The sequence below is a fragment of the Xenopus laevis genome, chromosome 7L (genome assembly GCF_017654675.1).
Source record: "Xenopus laevis strain J_2021 chromosome 7L, Xenopus_laevis_v10.1, whole genome shotgun sequence".
Lineage (NCBI taxonomy): Eukaryota > Metazoa > Chordata > Amphibia > Anura > Pipidae > Xenopus > Xenopus laevis.
Window position 1 is genome coordinate 1,106,822 of NC_054383.1, and position 23,530 is coordinate 1,130,351.

The following is a 23,530-nucleotide window of genomic DNA, read 5'->3' on the forward strand; positions in this document are numbered from 1 at the left end:
TTGTGCCTTTATATGGTCACAGAACAACCCCTCAGTGACTTCTAATATCCTTATCATTTACAGTAGGGGGTACATTATCCCTTATAATACATGAGTGATACTCAGAGTTCCCTGTATAACTCAGCCTGCAGCCTTGTGCCTTTATATGGTCATAGAACAACCCCTCAGTGACTTCTAATATCCTTATCATTTACAGTAGGGGGTACATTATCCCTTATAATACAAGCAAGTGGTTCTGATCACATTGGGGGTCTAATGATAAAACTAAGCGATTATCCCCCCCCCCATTCTGTCACTTCTGTTGCTACTGGAGACCCCAACAGCGATTAATTGTCTTTGTTTCAGGCTAATTACACACATTCCTGTGCAGGGACATGGGGTGCAGCTGGGAATACACATAGTGAGGTTTATTGGGGGCACAGCTGGTGACTTGGGGGGCTACACTAGGGACATTTGTACAGAGATACAGACGGACAGGGGAGAAAGAAGCATGTACACGTGTATAGGTGCACACACATACTGTATATATATATAAAACACACACACATATATATACATATACACACACACACACACACACACACACACACACATATATATATATATATATATATATATATAAAACACACACAATATTCATCACCAAGGAAACATGTTGCAGAACTTGGCAGCAGAAGGCACAGCGGGAAGAGAACATTTTGTGTAACCGGCAGCTAAACATTAACAATCCGCTGTTATTTATCACAGGCAGGCGGGGGGGGGGGGACAGATAAATATAAATATAAATCTCACTGCTCCCGACTAGAAAGTAAATGCCCCCCCCCCAAAGTGTATCTGAATTTCTAACAATCCAAGCGTCACATGTAACGGCCAAACTCTGGCCAAATACTCTGGGGCAGATACAATAACATATTTATTTCATTTGCCCCACGTGATAAATACACTAAGATTTCACAGTGTAAAGAAATGATCCTCTCTCCTCCTTCTGACCCCCCAAACCTCCTGATCACCCCATTTAGTCACATTCAGCATTGGTTCATTAAGGCAGACTGGCCAATCAGAATCCTCTGGCTGTGGCATGAACAGCAGCACTGGGCCCGGTTGCAATTGGTCAGACAATGCTGATAGGCTGCTGCAGTTACAAGAGGAAATGATGGAGTGACAAAAGGGAAATGCTAAATCCAAGGAAGAGAAGGAACAATTTCCAAGCACAATTACCGCACGGACGCACTGGAGCTTCAATGAGAAGTATCTGCCTCTGGGTGTTACTGTCACTTTAAGTGAATGGCAGTGGATACACAAAGCAACACTGTGTGACAAACATCCCTCTCTTGGTTTGTGTTGCTACAATGTTACACTTTACAACTAATCAGTTGTGTATCTCCAGCAAGTGATGATGGTACTTGGGTGCCTTCTGCTCTGGCCTTTATTGACCTTTGGCATCAAACTCTGGGCCAAGAAATCCTAAAATGCATCAAACTCCTGGTCACTGATGAAATCTCATGGTCAAGACTCATCTCAATCCTTTATATTGTACCATTCTTTTGTAATGCTGGACTCGTTCCTGTTGGACCTGCTCTTTTCTTAGCCTTCTCTACTATTAGACTCTTGTTTCTCTCTCATCTTCTTTATGTCTACTGTTGCACCTCTTTATGTCTACTGTTGCACTTCTTTATGTCTACTGTTGCACTTCTTTGTCTACTGTTGCACTTCTTTGTCTACTGCTGCACTTCTTTATGTCTACTGTTGCACTTCTTTGTCTACTGTTGCACTTCTTTGTCTACTGCTGCACTTCTTTATGTCTACTGTTGCACTTCTTTATGTCTACTGTTGCACTTCTTTATGTCTACTGTTGCACTTCTTTATGTCTACTGTTGCACTTCTTTGTCTACTGCTGCACTTCTTTATGTCTACTGTTGCACTTCTTTATGTCTACTGTTGCACTTCTTTATGTCTACTGTTGCACTTCTTTATGTCTACTGTTGCACTTCTTTGTCTACTGTTGCACTTCTTTGTCTACTGCTGCACTTCTTTATGTCTACTGTTGCACTTCTTTATGTCTACTGTTGCACTTCTTTATGTCTACTGTTGCACTTCTTTATGTCTACTGTTGCACTTCTTTATGTCTACTGTTGCACTTCTTTATGTCTTCTGCTGTTCTTCTTTATGTCTACTGTTGCACCTCTTTATGTCTTCTGTTGTTCTTCTTTATGTCTACGGTTGCAATTGTGGTGTTGGACTCATTCCTGGTGGACTTAGTCTTGACATGTCTTTTCTGCCTTCTTGTTCCTCTCATGTCTTTTTTCAGCTTGTCTATTGTTCATTTCTGGGTTTTGTGTACTTTGTGTACTGTTACACTTGGCCTTCTGCACTACTTGACAAATGGGGCCAGAGAAATTTCGATTTCTGCACTGTTGCACTTGGCTTTCTCTACTGTTGCACTTGGTCTTCTCTGAGCCTTCTCTACTGTTGCACTTGGTCTTCTCTGAGCCTTCTCTACTGTTGCACTTGGAATAAAACAAGAAGAACTTGGTTTCCAGACATATGAAAACCAACAAAAACATTTTGTCACCACAAATTCTTTCTTGCTTTGTGCCACTGTGCAACACAATTTCAGACATGGTCTTGGGTTGATGTTCGGTAAACTTGGCCATATTTCAAACCTGATAAGATCATCTCAATACTAACTGCAATTTCACCTTTTCCAGCCTCAGACTTGAGTTAAACTTGAACCCCAAAGGCCTTAGTTCTGACTTGGACTCTGAGTGACCTAAACCCAAACTCTAGCGCCAGGGTCAGACTCTTGAAGGTTTGAGAGGAGGTTGGTTCCTTTCCTAAAGCCAAATAATTACTATCAACACTATTCACTAACTGCTTTGATTGTGATATCCATCCCCTGTACTGTCCCATGTGTATTTATTACAGTTGTGTGTATATGGGCTACACAATTGTGTGTCAGGGGCATCATTAATGTTGGGCCAAGAAACTTCTATAGCTCTACAGCGCTGGTTTTAGCAAGCGGGACGGCTTTGTCCCCCCAGCAAATGAGACATTGGCACAGATATAAATATCCCACGGAAAGAAGCCTCAACCGTTGCAGATACTCAGCAAAACAAACAGCACTGAGCTACACACGGTCTCACACCCTTATTAATTATTCTCTGGGATCTTATTGAGTCATTACAGCTGCAACTTAATAAACACCTTCCTGACACTGGTCCAGAAATAAATCCCTAACTGTCACCTGTCAGACACAGAGATCAGTCCCTCACTGTCACCTGCGAGAGACACAGAAATCAGTTCTCACTGTCAACTGTCAGACACAGAAATCACTCCCTAACTGTCGCCTGCCAGAGACACAGAGATCATTCCCTCATTGTCACCTGTCAGAGACACAGAGATCAGTCCCTCACTGTCACCTGCGAGAGACACAGAAATCAGTGCCTCACTGTCACCTTTCAGACACAGAAATCACTCCCTCATTGTCACCTGTCAGAGACACAGATATCAGTTCTCACTGTCACCTTTCAAACACAGAAATCACTCCCTAACTGTCGCCTGCCAGAGACACAGAAATCAGTCCCTCACTGTCACCTGTCAGATACAGAAATCACTCCCTCACTGTCATCTGTCAGACACCGAAATCACTCCCTCATTGTCACCTATCAGAGACACAGAGATCAGTCCCTCACTGTCACCTGTCAGATACAGAAATCACTCCCTAACTGTCGCCTGCCAGAGACACAGAGATCATTCCCTCATTGTCACCTGTCAGAGACACAGAGATCAGTCCCTCACTGTCACCTGTCAGACACAGAAATCACTCCCTAACTGTCACCTGCCAGAGACACAGAAATCAGTGCCTCACTGTCACCTTTCAGACACAGAAATCACTCCCTAACTGTCACCTGCCAGAGACACAGAAATCAGTGCCTCACTGTCACCTTTCAGACACAGAAATCACTCCCTCATTGTCACCTGTCAGAGACACAGATATCAGTTCTCACTGTCACCTGTCAGACACAGAAGTCACTTGCTAACTGTCACCAGTCAGAGACACAGAAATCAGTTCTCACTGTCACCTTTCAAACACAGAAATCACTCCCTAACTGTCGCCTGCCAGAGACACAGAAATCAGTCCCTCATTGTCACCTGTCAGACACAGAAATCCCTCCCTAACTGTCATCTGTCAGACACCGAAATCACTCCCTCATTGTCACCTATCAGAGACACAGAGATCAGTCCCTCACTGTCACCTGTCAGATACAGAAATCACTCCCTCACTGTCACCTGTCAGAGATACAGAAATCAGTTCTCATTGTCACCTGTCAGACACAGAAATCACTCCTTAACTGTCACCTGCCAGAGACACAAAAATCAGTCCCTCACTGTCACCTGTCAAACACAGAAATCACTTGCTAACTGTCACCAGTCAGAGACACAGAGATCAGTTCCTCACTGTCACCTGTCAGACATAGAAATCAATCCCTAACTGTCACCTGCCAGAGATACAGAAATCAGTCCCTCACTGTCACCTGTCAGACACAGAAATCACTTGCTAACTGTCACCAGTCAGAGACACAGAGATCAGTCAGATTTATACCATCTGAGAGTTGGCATCACACGGCAGATATTTCAACTCTCATTAGTCGTTAATATCAAAGAGTTTCCCGTATTTATGGCGGCAGAGACCCCCAGAACAGACGCACTGCATATATAGACTGAGCTTCTCAATTAAAGGCACTTAGCAGCCCCTCAGTCGCAGAATTGTCTCCTGGGACCCCCATGTCGCATTAAATGCATTAGGAATTCACAGGGTGTCACTGCGAGGGCCTCTGAGGATAAACAGGGAAGGGGGTCTCAGCAGGGCCCCTCTGTATTTGGGTATAAGTCTGTGGGCCCCTGGTACTAATAAAGGCCAGGCCCCTTTCTCAAAATCCTGTGGATACAATAAACACACACATCTCCCAGATCTTTATTCCTGCGGAAAACACTGTTTTTCTCATTTTCTATATTTTTCTCTAATTGCGGCAGGAAGTCTGGGGCTGATGCAGACAGCGAAATCGCTGCGTACGCAAACCCCCAGCCCCTGCCTCCAGAATGTCTGCAATTATAATAAATATCCCATCCATTACAAGTCCCCTCTGTGAGGCCGTCCTGCATTATACAGGTTCTAATAAATCTTCCTGCGATTCTACAGCAGATCAGCAGAAATGCGAGGGTGTCGGGCGCAGGGAAAGGAACAACCCTGATTAAAACTTGGCAAAGAATAATGGAACAAAGCACCAGCCCCACTTGTCTTTAAAGGGGCATCAGTGTCTGTGACTGAGGGGCAACACAATGGTCTCCTGCCCCCCGGGTATCGCTCTATTGGGATGTGGATTCAAAAAGAAAGTGACCTTTTCTATCCCAAGAGAGACATTAATGTGTGTGGAGTTGCCCCTCTGTAATGTAAATAGGGCAATTTGTACAGTGAGAATATTTCGCCTGGTTAACGATACAATATAAAACCTATTTATTATACTTATTTACTCACTCCACAAGCTTTAGTTATTATAAAATGCATTTTTAGCCATTTAGAAAAACATTTTTTCTTTTTACTCCCCCCCCCAGAGTTTCTCATCACTAGATAATTTCATCCAAAAGCGACCCTTACACTTCCCAATATAGCTTTACCTGTATAACTCATATCCTTATCATTTACAGTAGGGGGTACATTATCCCTTATAATACATGAGTGATACTCAGAGTTCCCTGTATAACTCAGCCTGCAGCCTTGTGCCTTTATATGGTCACAGAACAACCCCTCAGTGACTTCTAATATCCTTATCATTTATAGTAGGGGGTACATTATCCCTTATAATACATGAGTGATACTCAGAGTTCCCTGTATAACTCAGCCTGCAGCCTTGTGCCTTTATATGGTCACAGAACAACCCCTCAGTGACTTCTAATATCCTTATCATTTACAGTAGGGGGTACATTATCCCATGATAATACATGAGTGATACTCAGAGTTCCCTGTATAACTCAGCCTGCAGCCTTGTGCCTTTATATGGTCACAGAACAACCCCTCAGTGACTTCTAATATCCTTATCATTTACAGTAGGGGGTACATTATCCCTTATAATACATGAGTGATACTCAGAGTTCCCTGTATAACTCAGCCTGCAGCCTTGTGTCTTTATATGGTCACAGAACAACCCCTCAGTGACTTCTAATATCCTTATCATTTACAGTAGGGGTACATTATCCCTTATAATACATGAGTGATACTCGGAGTTCCCTGTATAACTCAGCCTGCAGCCTTGTGCCTTTATATGGTCACAGAACAACCTCTCAGTGACTTCTAATATCCTTATCATTTACAGTAGGGGGTACATTATCCCTTATAATACATGAGTGAGAGTTCCCTGTATAACTCAGCCTGCAGCCTTATGTCTTTATATGGTCACAGAACAACCCCTCAGTGACTTCTAATATCCTTATCATTTACAGTAGGGGGTACATTATCCCTTATAATACATGAGTGATACTCAGAGTTCCCTGTATAACTCAGCCTGCAGCCTTGTGCCTTTATATGGTCACAGAACAACCTCTCAGTGACTTCTAATATCCTTATCATTTACAGTAGGGGTACATTATCCCTTATAATACATGAGTGATACTCGGAGTTCCCTGTATAACTCAGCCTGCAGCCTTGTGCCTTTATATGGTCACAGAACAACTCCTCAGTGACTTCTAATATCCTTATCATTTACAGTAGGGGGTACATTATCCCTTATAATACATGAGTGATACTCAGAATTCCCTGTATAACTCAGCCTGCAGCCTTGTGCCTTTATATGGTCACAGAACAACCTCTCAGTGACTTCTAATATCCTTATCATTTACAGTAGGGGTACATTATCCCTTATAATACATGAGTGATACTCGGAGTTCCCTGTATAACTCAGCCTGCAGCCTTGTGCCTTTATATGGTCACAGAACAACCCCTCAGTGACTTCTAATATCCTTATCAGTTACAGTAGGGGGTACATTATCCCTTATAATACATGAGTGATACTCTGTTCCCTGTATAACTCAGCCTGCAGCCTTGTGCCTTTATATGGTCACAGAACAACCCCTCAGTGACTTCTAATATCCTTATCATTTACAGTAGGGGGTACATTATCCCTTATAATACATGAGTGATACTCAGAGTTCCCTGTATAACTCAGCCTGCAGCCTTGTGCCTTTATATGGTCACAGAACAACCCCTCAGTGACTTCTAATATCCTTATCATTTACAGTAGGGGGTACATTATCCCTTATAATACATGAGTGATACTCAGAGTTCCCTGTATAACTCAGCCTGCAGCCTTGTGTCTTTATATGGTCACAGAACAACCCCTCAGTGACTTCTAATATCCTTATCATTTACAGTAGGGGGTACATTATCCCTTATAATACATGAGTGATACTCAGAGTTCCCTGTATAACTCAGCCTGCAGCCTTGTGCCTTTATATGGTCACAGAACAACCCCTCAGTGACTTCTAATATCCTTATCATTTACAGTAGGGGGTACATTATCCCTTATAATACATGAGTGATACTCAGAGTTCCCTGTATAACTCAGCCTGCAGCCTTGTGCCTTTATATGGTCACAGAACAACCCCTCAGTGACTTCTAATATCCTTATCATTTACAGTAGGGGGTACATAATCTCTCACATACAGGTGATGTTATTCTGTAGATGAAGGTGCAGGAGGAGGATAAGAAGGAGGGATCGTGTTCATTGAAAGGAATGACAAACAATCTATGAGGATGAGAGTGGGAATATTAAAGAAGTGATTGGCCGGTGCTTATTAAGAGGCGGAACACGGAGCCCCATTATCCTGAGCAATTTGTAGATCCCTCAGTGAGTGGCCGCGAGTCCCTGCGGAGTCATTAGCACAAGCGATGGGTTATTACATGTGTTGGCTACAAAACAGTGAGATTAAGGTGCTAATTAGCAAAGAGAAACCCAAGTGAATTCCCTCTGGTGCCGGACAAAGGAATAGAAATTAATTTGTACAAATTTCCAAAGAAATTGACTGAATTCAGGGATTGGGGCAAGTTTTGGGGGACAGAGAGGATTCGCCCCTATGTCTGAGCTGCCCTGAGTTTATACCTTTCTGTGGTGTCTTTTATCTTGGACCCAGGAAAGTGCCACAGAGTTGAGTGGAAATCCTGTTAAATAATTGATTTAATGGGAGAATTGGACCCAAACACGGAGGCTCCAGCGCAGAGAAATCCGGAAACTTCATGGTACAATTTACTATAAATCTCAGACGACAAGTTATTTTATCTGGTTTCAAGGAGTGTGAATTATATTAGAGAGATTTATTGCGCCGGACTTCACTATCTGACACCTCTGCGCCTACACGGGACACGGAATTATGGGATGTTTGGCACCGGGAATTTATTTCTAGACAAGTAATGGACACAAACTAAACATGCCATAAACCCAGTCGCCGGCAGCCATATTGTTCCGCTCATTTATCACTACAACCGGGAACTGTATTAATGCGTCCGTAGTGAGCTGAAACATGCGCCCCATATACTGAATACGGCCGCTAACTGGGCAACAGGGGGTAATCGCACAAGAGTAAATGTTATGTACAGTAGGGTGATATGATCCCAATGTAACAGAATGTGTTTTACAATAAGGTGATATAAATCCAATATTACAGAATGTTATGTACTAAAGGGTGATATGATCCCAATGTTACAGAATCTTATGTACAGTAGAGTGATATAAATCCAATATTACAGAATGTTATGTACAGTAGGGTGATATGATCCCAATGTTACAGAATGTTATGTACAGTAGGGTGATATAACTCAATATCAAGAATGTTATGTACAATAGGGTGAGGAATCCGATGTTATAGAATGTTGTCTATTTGTTGTATCACATGTCGTATTAATATGTGATTATACATCACAGGCAGAAGGGAAAGGTTATCACTCGGGATCTAATTGGCTTTGGTTAAATATCTCACTTTAGTAGCAACTCATGCACAGAACTTGGGTTTCTGTTGGGATTTTTATATCCAATCCCCCCCCCCCATACCAATTCAGTGCTCCCCATTCACAATATAAAACAAAGAAATGACTCACATCCATCAGGCACAATTGTATAGTGTATAGAGTAATATCTACAAATAGTCTCTTTATATTGTGTGTGTGGGGGAATAATACAGGAGAGACTATTTCTAATCTACAAAACAACATGCAAATACACTGCGAATAAAGCCCTCTCTGTATATGAGAAAATAACTGTATATAATATGGGGGTGTCTATATATTATACACTTACTGTCTGTGTGTATATGATATGGGGGTGTCTATATATTATACACTTACTGTCTGTGTGTATATGATATGGGGGTGTCTATATATTATACACTTACTGTCTGTGTGTATATGATATGGGGGTGTCTATATATTATACACTTACTGTCTGTGTGTATATGATATGGGGGTGTCTATATATTATACAGTTACAAGATGTAGACAGTAGTGGATGATGCAGACAGTAGAACAAGATGGAGTCAATAGGGCAAGATGGAGAAAGTTGGGCAATATGGAGACAGTAGGACAAGATGGAGACAGTAGGGAAGATGGAGACAGAAGGGAAGATGGAGACAGTAGTGGAATATGGAGATAGTAGGGCAAGATGGAGACAGTAGGACAAGATGGAGACAGTAGGGCAAGATGGAGACAGTAGGACAAGATGGAGACAGTAGGACAAGATGGAGACAGTAGGACAAGATGGAGACAGTAGGGAAGATGGAGACAGAAGGGAAGATGGAGACAGTAGTGGAATATGGAGATAGTAGGGCAAGATGGAGACAGTAGGACAAGATGGAGACAGTAGGGCAAGATGGAGACAGTAGGACAAGATGGAGACAGTAGGACAAGATGCAGACAGTAGGGAAGATGGAGACAGAAGGGAAGATGGAGACAGTAGTGGAATATGGAGATAGTAGGGCAAGATGGAGACAGTAGGACAAGATGGAGACAGTAGGGCAAGATGGAGACAGTAGGACAAGATGGAGACAGTAGGACAAGATGGAGACAGTAGGGAAGATGGAGACAGAAGGGAAGATGGAGACAGTAGTGGAATATGGAGATAGTAGGGCAAGATGGAGACAGCAGGACAAGATGGAGACAGTAGGGCAAGATGGAGACAGTAGGACAAGATGGAGACAGTAGGACAAGATGGAGACAGTAGGGAAGATGGAGACAGAAGGGAAGATGGAGACAGTAGTGGAATATGGAGATAGTAGGGCAAGATGGAGACAGTAGGACAAGATGGAGACAGTAGGGCAAGATGGAGACAGTAGGACAAGATGGAGACAGTAGGAAAAGATGGAGACAGTAGGGAAGATGGAGACAGAAGGGAAGATGGAGACAGTAGTGGAATATGGAGATAGTAGGGCAAGATGGAGACAGTAGGACAAGATGGAGACAGTAGGGCAAGATGGAGACAGTAGGACAAGATGGAGACAGTAGGACAAGATGGAGACAGTAGGACAAGATGGAGACAGTTGGGCAACATGGAGACAGTAGGACAAGATTGAGACAGTAGGGCAAGATGGAGACAGTAGGACAAGATGGAGACAGTAGGGCAAGATGGAGACAGTAGGACAAGATGGAGACAGTAGGGCAAGATGGAGACAGTAGGACAAGATGGAGACAGTAGGGCAAGATGGAGACAGTAGGACAAGATGGAGACAGGCAAGATGAGGGCAATTAATACTGTCTTGTCCAATCTACATGCTTTTTCTGTTCATGAAAAAGAAGTCTCTACACTGTAGATTTCTGAGGGTTGAAGTATAAGTAAATACATGGAGGGTAAAGGTGATTCAGTTGTAGTTACTGGTGGATCCACAATAGCTGAGGAGATTTTGGGGTCAAGGAGAGATTAATGAGGCTCCATGAAGAAGCCGAGGGCCCTGTCTCTGAAACTTTGTGCAGTTTCTCTAATAACATGTGAGTGATACTGAGTCTCGTCTCTGCCTTTCTCTCTCCTTCTGCAATAAAAGGCTGGAGTTTAGGCGTCACTCCCCTGGGCGCACAATATGTTGAGAGGAATTGTGTTTAAAGGTAATTTAGTTTTTGGATCATTTTATTCTTTTTTTATTTTTTTCCTGATTCTTTTCTTTTTAGCAGACTTTTTTAATTTGAGTTGTGACTCCCCTGAGCACCTGAATTCTGTGTTCTACTGATTGTATTTCATTTTGTTCCAGCCCATTTGGTGTAGGTTTATACAGACACCCCCATATAATATACACACAGACAGTCACTGTATAATATATAGACACCCCCATATCATATACACACAGACAGTAACTGTATAATATATAGACACCCCCATATCATATACACACAGACAGTAACTGTATAATATATAGACACCCCCATATCATATACACACAGACAGTAACTGTATAATATATAGACACCCCCATATCATATACACACAGACAGTAAGTGTATAATATATAGACACCCCCATATCATATACACACAGACAGTAAGTGTATAACATATAGACACCCCCATATCATATACACACAGACAGTAAGTGTATAATATATAGACACCCCCATATCATATACACACAGACAGTAACTGTATAATATATAGACACCCCCATATCATATACACACAGACAGTAACTGTATAATAAATAGACACCCCCATATCATATACACACAGACAGTAAGTGTATAATATATAGACACCCCCATATCATATACACACAGACAGTAACTGTATAATATATAGACACCCCCATATCATATACACACAGACAGTAAGTGTATAATATATAGACACCCCCATATCATATACACACAGACAGTAACTGTATAATATATAGACACCCCCATATCATATACACACAGACAGTAACTGTATAATATATAGACACCCCCATATCATATACACACAGACAGTAAGTGTATAATATATAGACACCCCCATATCATATACACACAGACAGTAAGTGTATAATATATAGACACCCCCATATCATATACACACAGACAGTAAGTGTATAATATATAGACACCCCCATATCATATACACACAGACAGTAACTGTATAATATATAGACACAGTAACTCCCGTATCATATTAAAAATCACAGATATTTAATGAGGAATCACCAGTTCCAATGCAGTAAATTATAGTTTTCTCACACAGAAGTATCAGCAGATTCCAAGTCACGTGTGTTGGAAAGTTGGGGTTCAGGAGGGAGAGGGACATGGATGGATCTTGCTGTGACTGTACAGGTCAGTTTGTTTCCAATACAAAGGGGAGGTCACTACTCGCAGATCACAAATAGAATTGCCAGAACTCTGAGTGATCACATTAAACAGCTGTAATGAAGGCTTTTAATCTGCCATATAATTAGGCAGGAAGACAAGAGGTTGTTAATTATATCACTTTCTTCTGAGCTCTGAATTATATCTTTATAATTTGACTTTTCTGTTGAAAATATTTCTTTCTACGTAAAGTTTCCCGATTTGCAAAATGTGAGTAAAATAGAACAGCGGCGTGAGAATTATATCAGAGGGGCTCAATTATGGATTTATTGTCATAATTATCCTTATGGTTCACTTGTATTAGATTGTTCCATTCAGTTTGATTGATCACTTTGGAGAAAAGACAGTAAAGCTATATATATATATATATATATATATATATATATATATATATATATATAGTTACATAGTTAAATTGGGTTGAAAAAAGACAAAGTCCATCAAGTTCAACCCCTCCAAATGAAAACCCAGCCCCATACACACACCCCTCCCTACTGTCACATAAATGATATATCCCCATATCTATACTAACTATAGAGTTTAGTATCACAATAGCCTTTGTATTATGTCTGTCCAAGAAATCCTCCAAGTCCCTCTTATAGTCATTAACTGAATCATCACCCGGCAGTGCATTCCCCAACCTCACTGTCCTCACTGTGATGAACCCCCTACTCTGTTCCTTTAAATGAAACTTCTTTTCCTCTAGTCTGAAGGGGAGGCCTCTGGTACGTGATTCTCTTTATGGGTAAAAAGGTCCCCTGCTATTTGTCTATAATGTCCTCTAATGTACTTGTAAAGTCTAATCATGTCCCCTCACAAGCGCCTTTTTTCCCCCAGAGAAAACAACCCCAACCTTGTCAGTCTCCCCTCATAATTTAACTCTTCCCTCCCTCTAACCAGTTTAGTTGCACTTAGTCTCTGCACTCTCTCCAGCTCATTTATATCCCTCTTAAGGACTGGAGTCCAAAACTGCCCCCATACTCCAGATGAGGCCTCACCAGGGACCTATAAAGAGACACAATTAGGTTTCATCCCTTGAGTTAATGCCCTTTTTTATACAAGAACTTTATTTGCTTTAGTAGCCACAGAATGACACTGCCCAGAATTAGACAACTTGTTATCTACAAAGACCCCAAGATCCTTCTCATTTAAGGAAACTCCCAACACACTGCCATTTAGTGTATAACTTGCATTTATATTATTTTTGCCAAAGTGCATAACCTGCATTTATCAACATTGAACCTCATTTTCCAGTTTGCTGCCCAGTTTTCCAGTTTAGACAAATCACTGTACAAAGTGGCAGCATCCTGCATGGAACCTATAGTTCTGCACAATTTAGTCTCATCTGCACAAATAGAAACAGTACTTTCAATGGCACCTCCAGGTCATTAATAAACAAGTTGAAAAGCAAGGGACCTAGTACAGAGCCCTGCGGTACTCCACTAACAACACTGGTCCAATTAGAAAATGTTCCATTTACCACCACTCTTTGTAGTCTATCTTTTAGCCAGTTCTCTATCCAGGTACAAATACTATGTTCCAGGCCAACATTCCTTCATTTAACCAGTAACCTTCTGTGTGACACTGTATCAAATGCTTTAGCAAAGTCTAAGTAAATCACATCCACTGCCATCCCAGAATCAAGGTCCCTGCTCATCTTCTCATAAAAAGAAATTAAGTTAGTCTGGCAAGATCTATTACACATAAAACCATGTGGCACACACTCATAGTATTATGATTTGCTATGAAGTCCAGTATTTTATCCTTTATTAACCCTTCGAAAAGCTTTCCTACCACTGACGTCAGACTAACCAGCCTATAGTTTTGAGGATGAGAACGGGATCCTTTATATAAATATATATGGGGATATGATCACTATATATAAATATATAAGGGGATATGATCACTATATATAAATATATAAGGGGATATGATCACTATATATAAATATATAAGGGGATATGATCACTATATATAAATATATAAGGGGAATATGATCACCATATATAAATATATAAGGGGATATGATCACAATATATAAATATATAAGGGGGATATGATTACTATATATAAATATATAAGGGGGATATGATCACTATATATAAATATATAAAAGGATATGATCACTATATATAAATATATAAGGGGGATATGATCACTATATATAAATATATAAGGGGATATGATCACTATATATAAATATATAAGGGGAATATGATCACCATATATAAATATATAAGGGGGATATGATCACTATATATAAATATATAAGAGGGATATGATCACTATATATAAATATATAAGGGGATATGATCACTATATATAAATATATAAGGGGATATGATCACTATATATAAATATATAAGGGGAATATGATCACCATATATAAATATATAAGGGGGATATGATCACTATATATAAATATATAAGAGGGATATGATCACTATATATAAATATATAAGGGGATATGATCACTATATATAAATATATAAGGGGATATGATCACTATATATAAATATATAAGGGGATATGATCACTATATATAAATATATAGGGGGATATGATCACTATATATAAATATATAAGGAGGATATGATCACTATATATAAATATATAAGGGGATATGATCACTATATATAAATATATAAGGGGATATGATCACTATATATAAATATATAGGGGGATATGATCACTATATATAAATATATAAGGGGACCATATAATAAACTCTCTGAATCACCAGAAGCTCCACCCAGGAGACAGGAGGGAGCCAATCAGATTAGAGGAAAGGAGGTTCAATGTTAAGGGGGGTAAGGGATGTTAGAGGGAGAGTTTTGTACCACCTCCCCAGTATTACGTCCATTCCCCCCGGGACAGGTCTGACAGCAGTTTAATATGAGCAACAAACGGTTTGGGCAGAAAATCAACATTAATAATTCAGAGTAATTTCTCAGTAATTATCCAACTCTGCAACGTGCCCAACGCTGCTCCCTCGCCCAAATCCAACAACTCCCCGCACACTGGACATTAATAAATAAAATGCAATTTCCCCTCTTTAATTTGCTGTTTGGAGGCTGAATATTCGATACAATGTGACCAATCAGCAAAGAACTTGCACCTTCTCCCTGAGACTGAATTCTGGGACATTAGATCATGTGATTGGCCAATCACTGGGCATCTCTGCCGTGACCTCACCCTGTATATGACTGTCAGACTGTGAGTGACTGCAGGGTCACATGGGCTGCGAGAAATAAACGGAGCTGGCAGTCAGGGAAGAATATATATTTATTTATATATATACGTAGTCAAGACCTGGGTGCTCATGTAGCGATAGTTGAAACAATACGTAGAATGATGGAACTCACAGGATTTAAATAACAAGACAAAAAGTGTCAAACAAAGAAAAAAAGGTTTATTAGTCCGACGTTTCGGTCCCACATAGGAACCTTTATCATTCTACGTATTATATATCTATATATGTGTATAACTGCCCCCAGCAGGGTCCTTGTGCCCCTCACATTATTCCTGAAACAAAGCGATGCCTGTGAGTCTGCACTGCTGCACATGATCACTGCTATTAACAGGAAGCGACTCCTGAAACCCTCACTAATAACCAACTGCACTGCTGCTTAATGACCCCTCCTCAGTACGACCCCAACACAGTGCGACCCCCACATGCACAGACCCCTCTCATTCTGCAATAGAAACATTAGAGTACAGCGCAAGGGGCACAAGACAGTATGGCAGCTCCAATCACTATGTACAATCACTACACTGACCGGACCAGCCTGTACTTGAACCCTCAACATTAGGTCTATAGATTCTCTGGCTGGATTCATTGGGTACATGATTACCTTTCAACAGCGATGGTGTTTTCCTAGCCAATCACAAAGAGGCATTCTCCTGTCCAATCACAGCATGGAAATATCACAATGTCAGTCGCCCCAATATTTCAAGTATTGTTTTTAAAGAGACAGGGACCCCCTGTAGACTTGAGCCTCACATGCCTAAATTATTTTGTTACCTTAACGTCTGCTTATGGGGCCAAAGAGGGTGTCCCCTGCACCTCAATAGTTATTCCACTGAGATACAGGGGACTCAGGAGATCTGATCATTATGGGACATTGATCAATATCCAATAGACTCACAGTCATTTATTGTCAGGCTTTTGTCAGTGTCACTGCGCCCCCTAGTGTTCCCTTGTATAACTCACCTGCTGGACTGGAGCCCGACATAAGTGACACCCCCAATTTGTCTATTGAAATAAGGGTCTCAGCAGGTCACATGTGTAACCCACTGACAAAAAATGAGGTCCCTCAGTACTAACCCCCCATCCACTGTATAAGAACAACTGCTGCTGTAACTCCTGGGGCTGAACGATTTGCCTGATTCTAAGCAACTTCCCATTCACTGCACTGCTGGTTTTTATTCCTGAAACAATGTAGCAGTGAGAATGAGGAATGAATGGATATTGGGAAGTTGTATCAGGAGTCAGAGGCAGCAGTGCAGAGAAGAGAAAGGGACAGACACAATGACAGTTACACAGAACTATAAACCCAGTGAGAATGAATGGATATTGGGAAGTTGTATCAGGAGTCAGAAGCAGCAGTGCAGAGAAAGGGACAGACACAATGACAGTTACACAGAACTATAAACCCAGTGAGAATGAGGAATGAATGGATATTGGGAAGTTGTATCAGGAGTCAGAAGCAGCAGTGCAGAGAAAGGGACAGACACAATGACAGTTACACAGAACTATAAACCCAGTGAGAATGAGGAATGAATGGATATTGGGAAGTTGTATCAGGAGTCAGAAGCAGCAGTGCAGAGAAGAGAAAGGGACAGACACAATGACAGTTACACAGAACTATAAACCCAGTGAGAATGAGGAATGAATGGATATTGGGAAGTTGTATCAGGAGTCAGAAGCAGCAGTGCAGAGAAAGGGACAGACACAATGACAGTTACACAGAACTATAAACCCAGTGAGAATGAGGAATGAATGGATATTGGGAAGTTGTATCAGGAGTCAGAAGCAGCAGTGCAGAGAAGAGAAAGGGACAGACACAATGACAGTTACACAGAACTATAAACCCAGTGAGAATGAGGAATGAATGGATATTGGGAAGTTGTATCAGGAGTCAGAAGCAGCAGTGCAGAGAAGAGAAAGGGACAGACACAATGACAGTTACACAGAACTATAAACCCAGTGAGAATGAGGAATGAATGGATATTGGGAAGTTGTATCAGGAGTCAGAAACAGCAGTGCAGAGAAAGGGACAGACACAATGACAGTTACACAGAACTATAAACCCAGTGAGAATGAGGAATGAATGGATATTGGGAAGTTGCTTAGAATTATATTTTTATCTCCAATATTGAAATAGTTAGGGCTGGAGTTCCCCTTTAATTCCATAATCAGGATTTAAAGGAGAAATGAAGAGTACATTATTGCCCAGTACAGTATTGTCACTATTGTCACATCTATTTGCCCTTTAATTTGCTTATGTAATATACTTTTTCCCCATGACCTCAGGCCACACTTCCCTTCAGTTCATACAAGTAAATAACCTGCAATTAGAATTCATTGTTTTGTCTCCTTTCAGTCCCAGTTTGGCACATCAGAGGTTAAACAGCTGGGTGGAGCCCGTGGCAGGGAAGGAGTGTCTGCTCATCAGCTTGCTGTTTAAAGGGACAGTAATCCAAGAGGTTTTTGGCAATGCCCAGGTCATGCCAGGGTAACCCCCGCCCCAACTGTCCTGTGTCATTAGGGTCCCCAATTATGTGGGTTTTCTAAAAATATTCCCCGTATTGTAATACTTGTTATATAGCTGTAAAAATCAGACTTGATACCTGTATATGAGTCATCTCCTGTATTCTGTCCCTTCTGCTGCTCTGGGCATCCTAGATCTGTATTGTGTCCTGTAATCACTTGAGTTATATATAAGGGATAATGTACCCCCTACTGTAAATGATAAGGATATTAGAAGTCACTGAGGGGTTGTTCTGTGACCATATAAAGGCACAAGGCTGCAGGCTGAGTTATACAGGGAACTCTGAGTATCACTCATGTATTATAAGGGATAATGTACCCCCTACTGTAAATGATAAGGATATTAGAAGTCACTGAGGGGTTGTTCTGTGACCATATAAAGACACAAGGCTGCAGGCTGAGTTATACAGGGAACTCTGAGTATCACTCATGTATTATAAGGGATAATGTACCCCCTACTGTAAATGATAAGGATATTAGAAGTCACTGAGGGGTTGTTCTGTGACCATATAAAGACACAAGGCTGCAGGCTGAGTTATACAGGGAACTCTGAGTATCACTCATGTATTATAAGGGATAATGTACCCCCTACTGTAAATGATAAGGATATTAGAAGTCACTGAGGGGTCTGTGACCATATAAAGGCACAAGGCTGCAGGCTGAGTTATACAGGGAACTCTGAGTATCACTCATGTATTATAAGGGATAATGTACCCCCTACTGTAAATGATAAGGATATTAGAAGTCACTTAGGGGTTGTTCTGTGACCATATAAAGGCACAAGGCTGCAGGCTGAGTTATACAGGGAACTCTGAGTATCACTCATGTATTATAAGGGATAATGTACCCCCTACTGTAAATGATAAGGATATTAGAAGTCACTTAGGGGTTGTTCTGTGACCATATAAAGGCACAAGGCTGCAGGCTGAGTGTTTTTATACAGATAATTGAACTCTGAGGTGACTTCTAATATCCTCATATTTAATAATAAGGGTTCTTTATTTATTATAACACACGTTTTATGCCATGTGACGGAAATGACATCACTAAGCACCATTAATAAGGATATAATTTACAGGATATTCATGGTTTTTGTGTATTATACAGTGAATAAAATACCCCCTCTTGTAAATTATAAGGATATTATCAGTTACCGAGGAGTTTCATGACCATATGTTTTTATACAGGTCAAGGTAACTTCTAATATCCTTATATTTTACAACTGGGGGCACTTTATTTATTATAATACTCAAGTTTCAGTGAGTCATGTGACAGAAATGACATCAGAACTCACCGTTTATAACTGATGACATCAGAACTCACCATTTATAAGGATATAATTTACAAGATATTCATGGCTCTTGTGTATTATATAGTGAATAAAGTACCCCCTTTTGTAAAATATAAGGATATTATAAGTTACCGAGGAGTTTCATGACCATATAAAAACACGAGGCCGAAGGCCGAGTGTTTTTATACAGGTCATGGAACTCCGAGGTAACTTCTAATATCCTCATATTTTACAACTGGGGGTACTTTATTTATTATAATACACAAAGTTCAATGAGTCATGTGACAGAAATGACATCAGAACTCACCGATTATAACTGATGACATCAGAACTCACCGTTTATAAGGATATAATTTACAGGATATTCATGGCTTTTGTGTATTATATAAATATATATTTACAGTTAGACACATATTTATCAATAAGTTCAGATAAACCCCCAATTAATGTCGGGGTGAGACAGTCTAAAAGGAAACTGTACATTTGCAGGCTCACGAGGATTCAGCTTCTTTCACTTCCCCAGTAATAAATAAATTTGGGGGGCTGCTGAGGACTCACAGGGGTGAAAATTACAAGAACTGCTGAGTATTTCCCAATGGGGGGCTCCAAGTGAGAAGTGACACCCCGGTTAACCCATTGATCACTAGGCTGATCACTAGTGTCTGGCTGAGAGACAGTGAGTGTATAGAGATATAATAGATATGTAATAGTTGTAGAGTTATAATAGAGATATAATAATAATAATAATATTAATAGAGAAATATAATGAAGGGGACACAGAGGCCTCCGTCAGTTGCCGTTATTAACCCTTGTGTATAAAGGGGGGGAGAGCGCCGCCTGGTGGGATAATGTGTCAGCAGATGCCAGTGTGTAATGAAAGGGTTAATAATGAGATCTAAAGAGATACAGGAATGTCACTCGTTTAACCTGTTGGTGCCCAGTCAGTATGTGACTCCTCCCACTCTCCTGTCAATAATCACATTATGGGGGGGAATTAGTTAATAAAATAAATAATTCGGTTTCTCTCTAATAAATCAGTTAATTGGGTTTGTGGGGGGGAACAGATGATAAAGCCCCCCTCCTATAAAACCAGCGGCCTGTCCCCCCAAATCTCCCAGACTGGGGGGCTCAGGGAAGTGTCAGTAACTAGTGACCCCCCCACAGGCTGATCTATTGGGGGGGTTGTGATCCTATAAGGCCCCCCCAGCCCTCACCAGTAATAAATGAGCAGCTGTCGCTCCCCTGAGACACATTGAGTATTGGGGGGGGGGGGTGTGGGAGAATATTGGGGGTTGGGGGGGTCGTTACTCACATTAGTGTCCCAGTGTAACATCCCCCGGTTATAGGCGGAGTCTCCAGTGAGGGGGAAAGTGTCGCTCGTGAGTCTCAAGTCTTGTCCCCCCCCCTCCGACCTCTTGTGTCTCCGGCCCGGGGGGGGCCACGTTATGTCCTGCTGGGAGCCCCCCGCTGTCTGTTCTTCTCTCCCGAATATTGACTTCCGACCCCCAATCAGATGCGCCGACCCCCCCCGCACATTCTCATCCAGCACAAGTTGAGTCTCCCCCGGGGGGTCGGAGAGTGTCGGACAGAGATGCCCCCCCCGCAGCTCGGGGTCAGGAGGAGAAAGAGGAAGAGAAACATCCCGGGGTCGCCGCCTCCGCCCAGAGACTCGGTCCCTTCAGCCGCGGAATCAGCGGAATGAGAGAAACGATCCGACTTCTACTGAGACCTCAGCCCCCCCCCCACTATATACCGGGGAGGAGCCAACTCGGCCCCCCCTCCTCTCACTCACAATCACCCCCCCCACAGCTTCATTATCCACATTATTAACCCCCCCCCCCAAACACCTCTCAGACTTTACTCACACACACAGCTCACACTCTAATGTCTCTCTAGTCTCTACTGCGGGTAAAGGCTTTTTCTACAATTTCACTCAATTCACTTATTTCTGATACTACTGGGGGGGGGTCCCTAAATGGGACTATACCTGCCCCCCCACCCCTCATAACTGACGAGTATGAAATATTACTGGTGGAATAAAAAGGGTTAATGTCAGTCTCACACTTCCCTGTCACTGCTCAATCCAGCAACTAAATGGTTCATAATCTCTACAACACAAACCCATTACCCCCATCACCCCCATTACACCCCATTACCCCCATTACCTCCCATTACCCCCCATTACACCCCATTGCACCCCATTACCCCCATTACACCCCATTACTCCCCATTTCACCCCATTACCCCCATTACTCCCCATTTCACCCCATTACCCCCCTTACACCCCATCACACCCCATTACCTCCCATTACCCCCATTACACCCCATTACACCCCATTACCCCCATTACACCCCATTACTCCCCATTTCACCCCATTGCAGGTCAGTGAGTGTCAGGCTCAGACACAAGACGGCGCTGCTGGGGGTGAAGTTACATTCCTGGGGGAGCTAAGGGTTAATTGTTGTTGGGAAACAAAGAGTTAATAAGTGGGGGCCATTCCAGTACATTCCACTATTGTAGTTAGAGCCAGACCACACAGAGGAAGTGGGGGGAGAGTGGGTGCTTGTCCACAAGGCTTTCAATCTAATCGTGACTGAGATGTCTGTTTATGTAACCCAATGGCTGATGAGATTTGTACTTGGAGGGAAAGGATGATTGCTAGCTCAGTGGGTCACTAACACAGAGAGTGAATTCTGCTCATTACTGCTCCTCTGTTTATCCCTGTATTTTAGGTACCAGGGGCTAAAACAGTGAAACAGTTAAAAACACACCCCAGTAAAAGCCTAATTTACCCATTTACCTACTTGTAACCCCCACACAGCAGCTGAGCCCCTATTTTATTGGGGTGAACATTGCAGGAGTTGCCGTTAGAGAATGTTGTGCTGCAAGTTCATTGGCTGCTGGACAGCTCCTCAGGGGCGGGACACTGACAGCTCACAGGCGGGGCTTAGTGCTCCTGCTCCTTCTGTCTCTGTCTGATAATTAAAGGGGTGGTTAATCTTTAAGTCAACTTTTAGTATGTTATATAATGGCCAATTCTAAGCAACTGTCAGTTAGTCTTCATTATTTATTTTCTATAGTTTCTCAATTATTTGCCTTCCTTTTCTGACTCTTTCCAGCTTTCAAATGGGGGTCAGTGACCCCATGTAAAAAACAAATGTTCTGTAAGGCTACAAATGTATTGTTATTGCTACTTTTTATTACTCCTCTTTCTATTCAGGCCTCTCCTATTCATATTCCTGTCTCTTATTCAAATCAGTGCATGGTTGCTAGGGGAATTTGGACCATAGCAACCAGATGGCTGAAATTGCAAACTGGAGAGCTGCTGAATAAAAACCTAAATAAGTCAAAAACCACAAATAATCTCAGAATATCACTCTCTACATCATACTAACAGTTAATTTAAAGGTGCACAAACCATTTAAATACAAGCCTAGATCCAGATGATACAGGGCCAGGGGAAAGACTGAGTCCTACACTCACACTCATCTCACTCAACCCTACAGGCTGACACTCACCTGCATCTTTCTCTCGCGGGGTAAGAAACAATACAAGGAGGGGGTGGGACTAGTACAGTAATGGCAGCTTACAGGGGAGTGAGTATGGCAGTGAGTATGGGAGGTGTCCATGAGGTTTCTCTGGGGATTTTAACACTTTATATTCAGATTAGTCCCAATAAACTGCAGGAAGAGACAGATCAGTAATATAGTGCATGAACCAAAAAATGTTTAATTTCCCCTTTCTCTTTCCCTGAGCAGCGCCGGGCCCTCAGTACAACCCCAAGTTGTTGAGTCAGAAACTATAAGTCAGTGTGTGCAGTGTCTTTTATTAGTGGCCCCCAACCAGGAGGAGATGTTTAATTAAGGTTTACATGGACTTTAATCTGTCCTTCTCCTTCCCTCCCACACTCCCATGAGGCCTGAGGTGAATGCTGATTGGGGGATTATCCTTATTGTGTATGATCATCACCTCTGCACCGCGCTCTACTCATAATTACTAACGTGTAATTGTGCCGCACGCATCTCACGCACAATAATTCCACCAAAAACAACATTCATTTACATTTTCCCTTTATTCTGTAATGTGCAACGTGGCGGCGACT

At 41.8% G+C, this 23,530-nt stretch overlaps 1 protein-coding gene across 1 annotated transcript in view; it reads right to left on the reverse strand.

Moving 5' to 3' along the window:
* The window catches only part of sorcs3.L (sortilin-related VPS10 domain containing receptor 3 L homeolog), a 147,789-nt gene extending 126,636 nt beyond the window's left edge, over nt 1-21,153 (reverse strand). Inside the window, exon 1 of the mRNA XM_041570087.1 lies at nt 20,740-21,153. Within this exon, the coding sequence (XP_041426021.1) occupies nt 20,740-20,760 (21 nt within the window). The 5' untranslated portion in view covers nt 20,761-21,153. The remainder of the gene's footprint in view (nt 1-20,739) is intronic.
* Between the last annotated feature and the right edge of the window lie 2,377 nt (nt 21,154-23,530).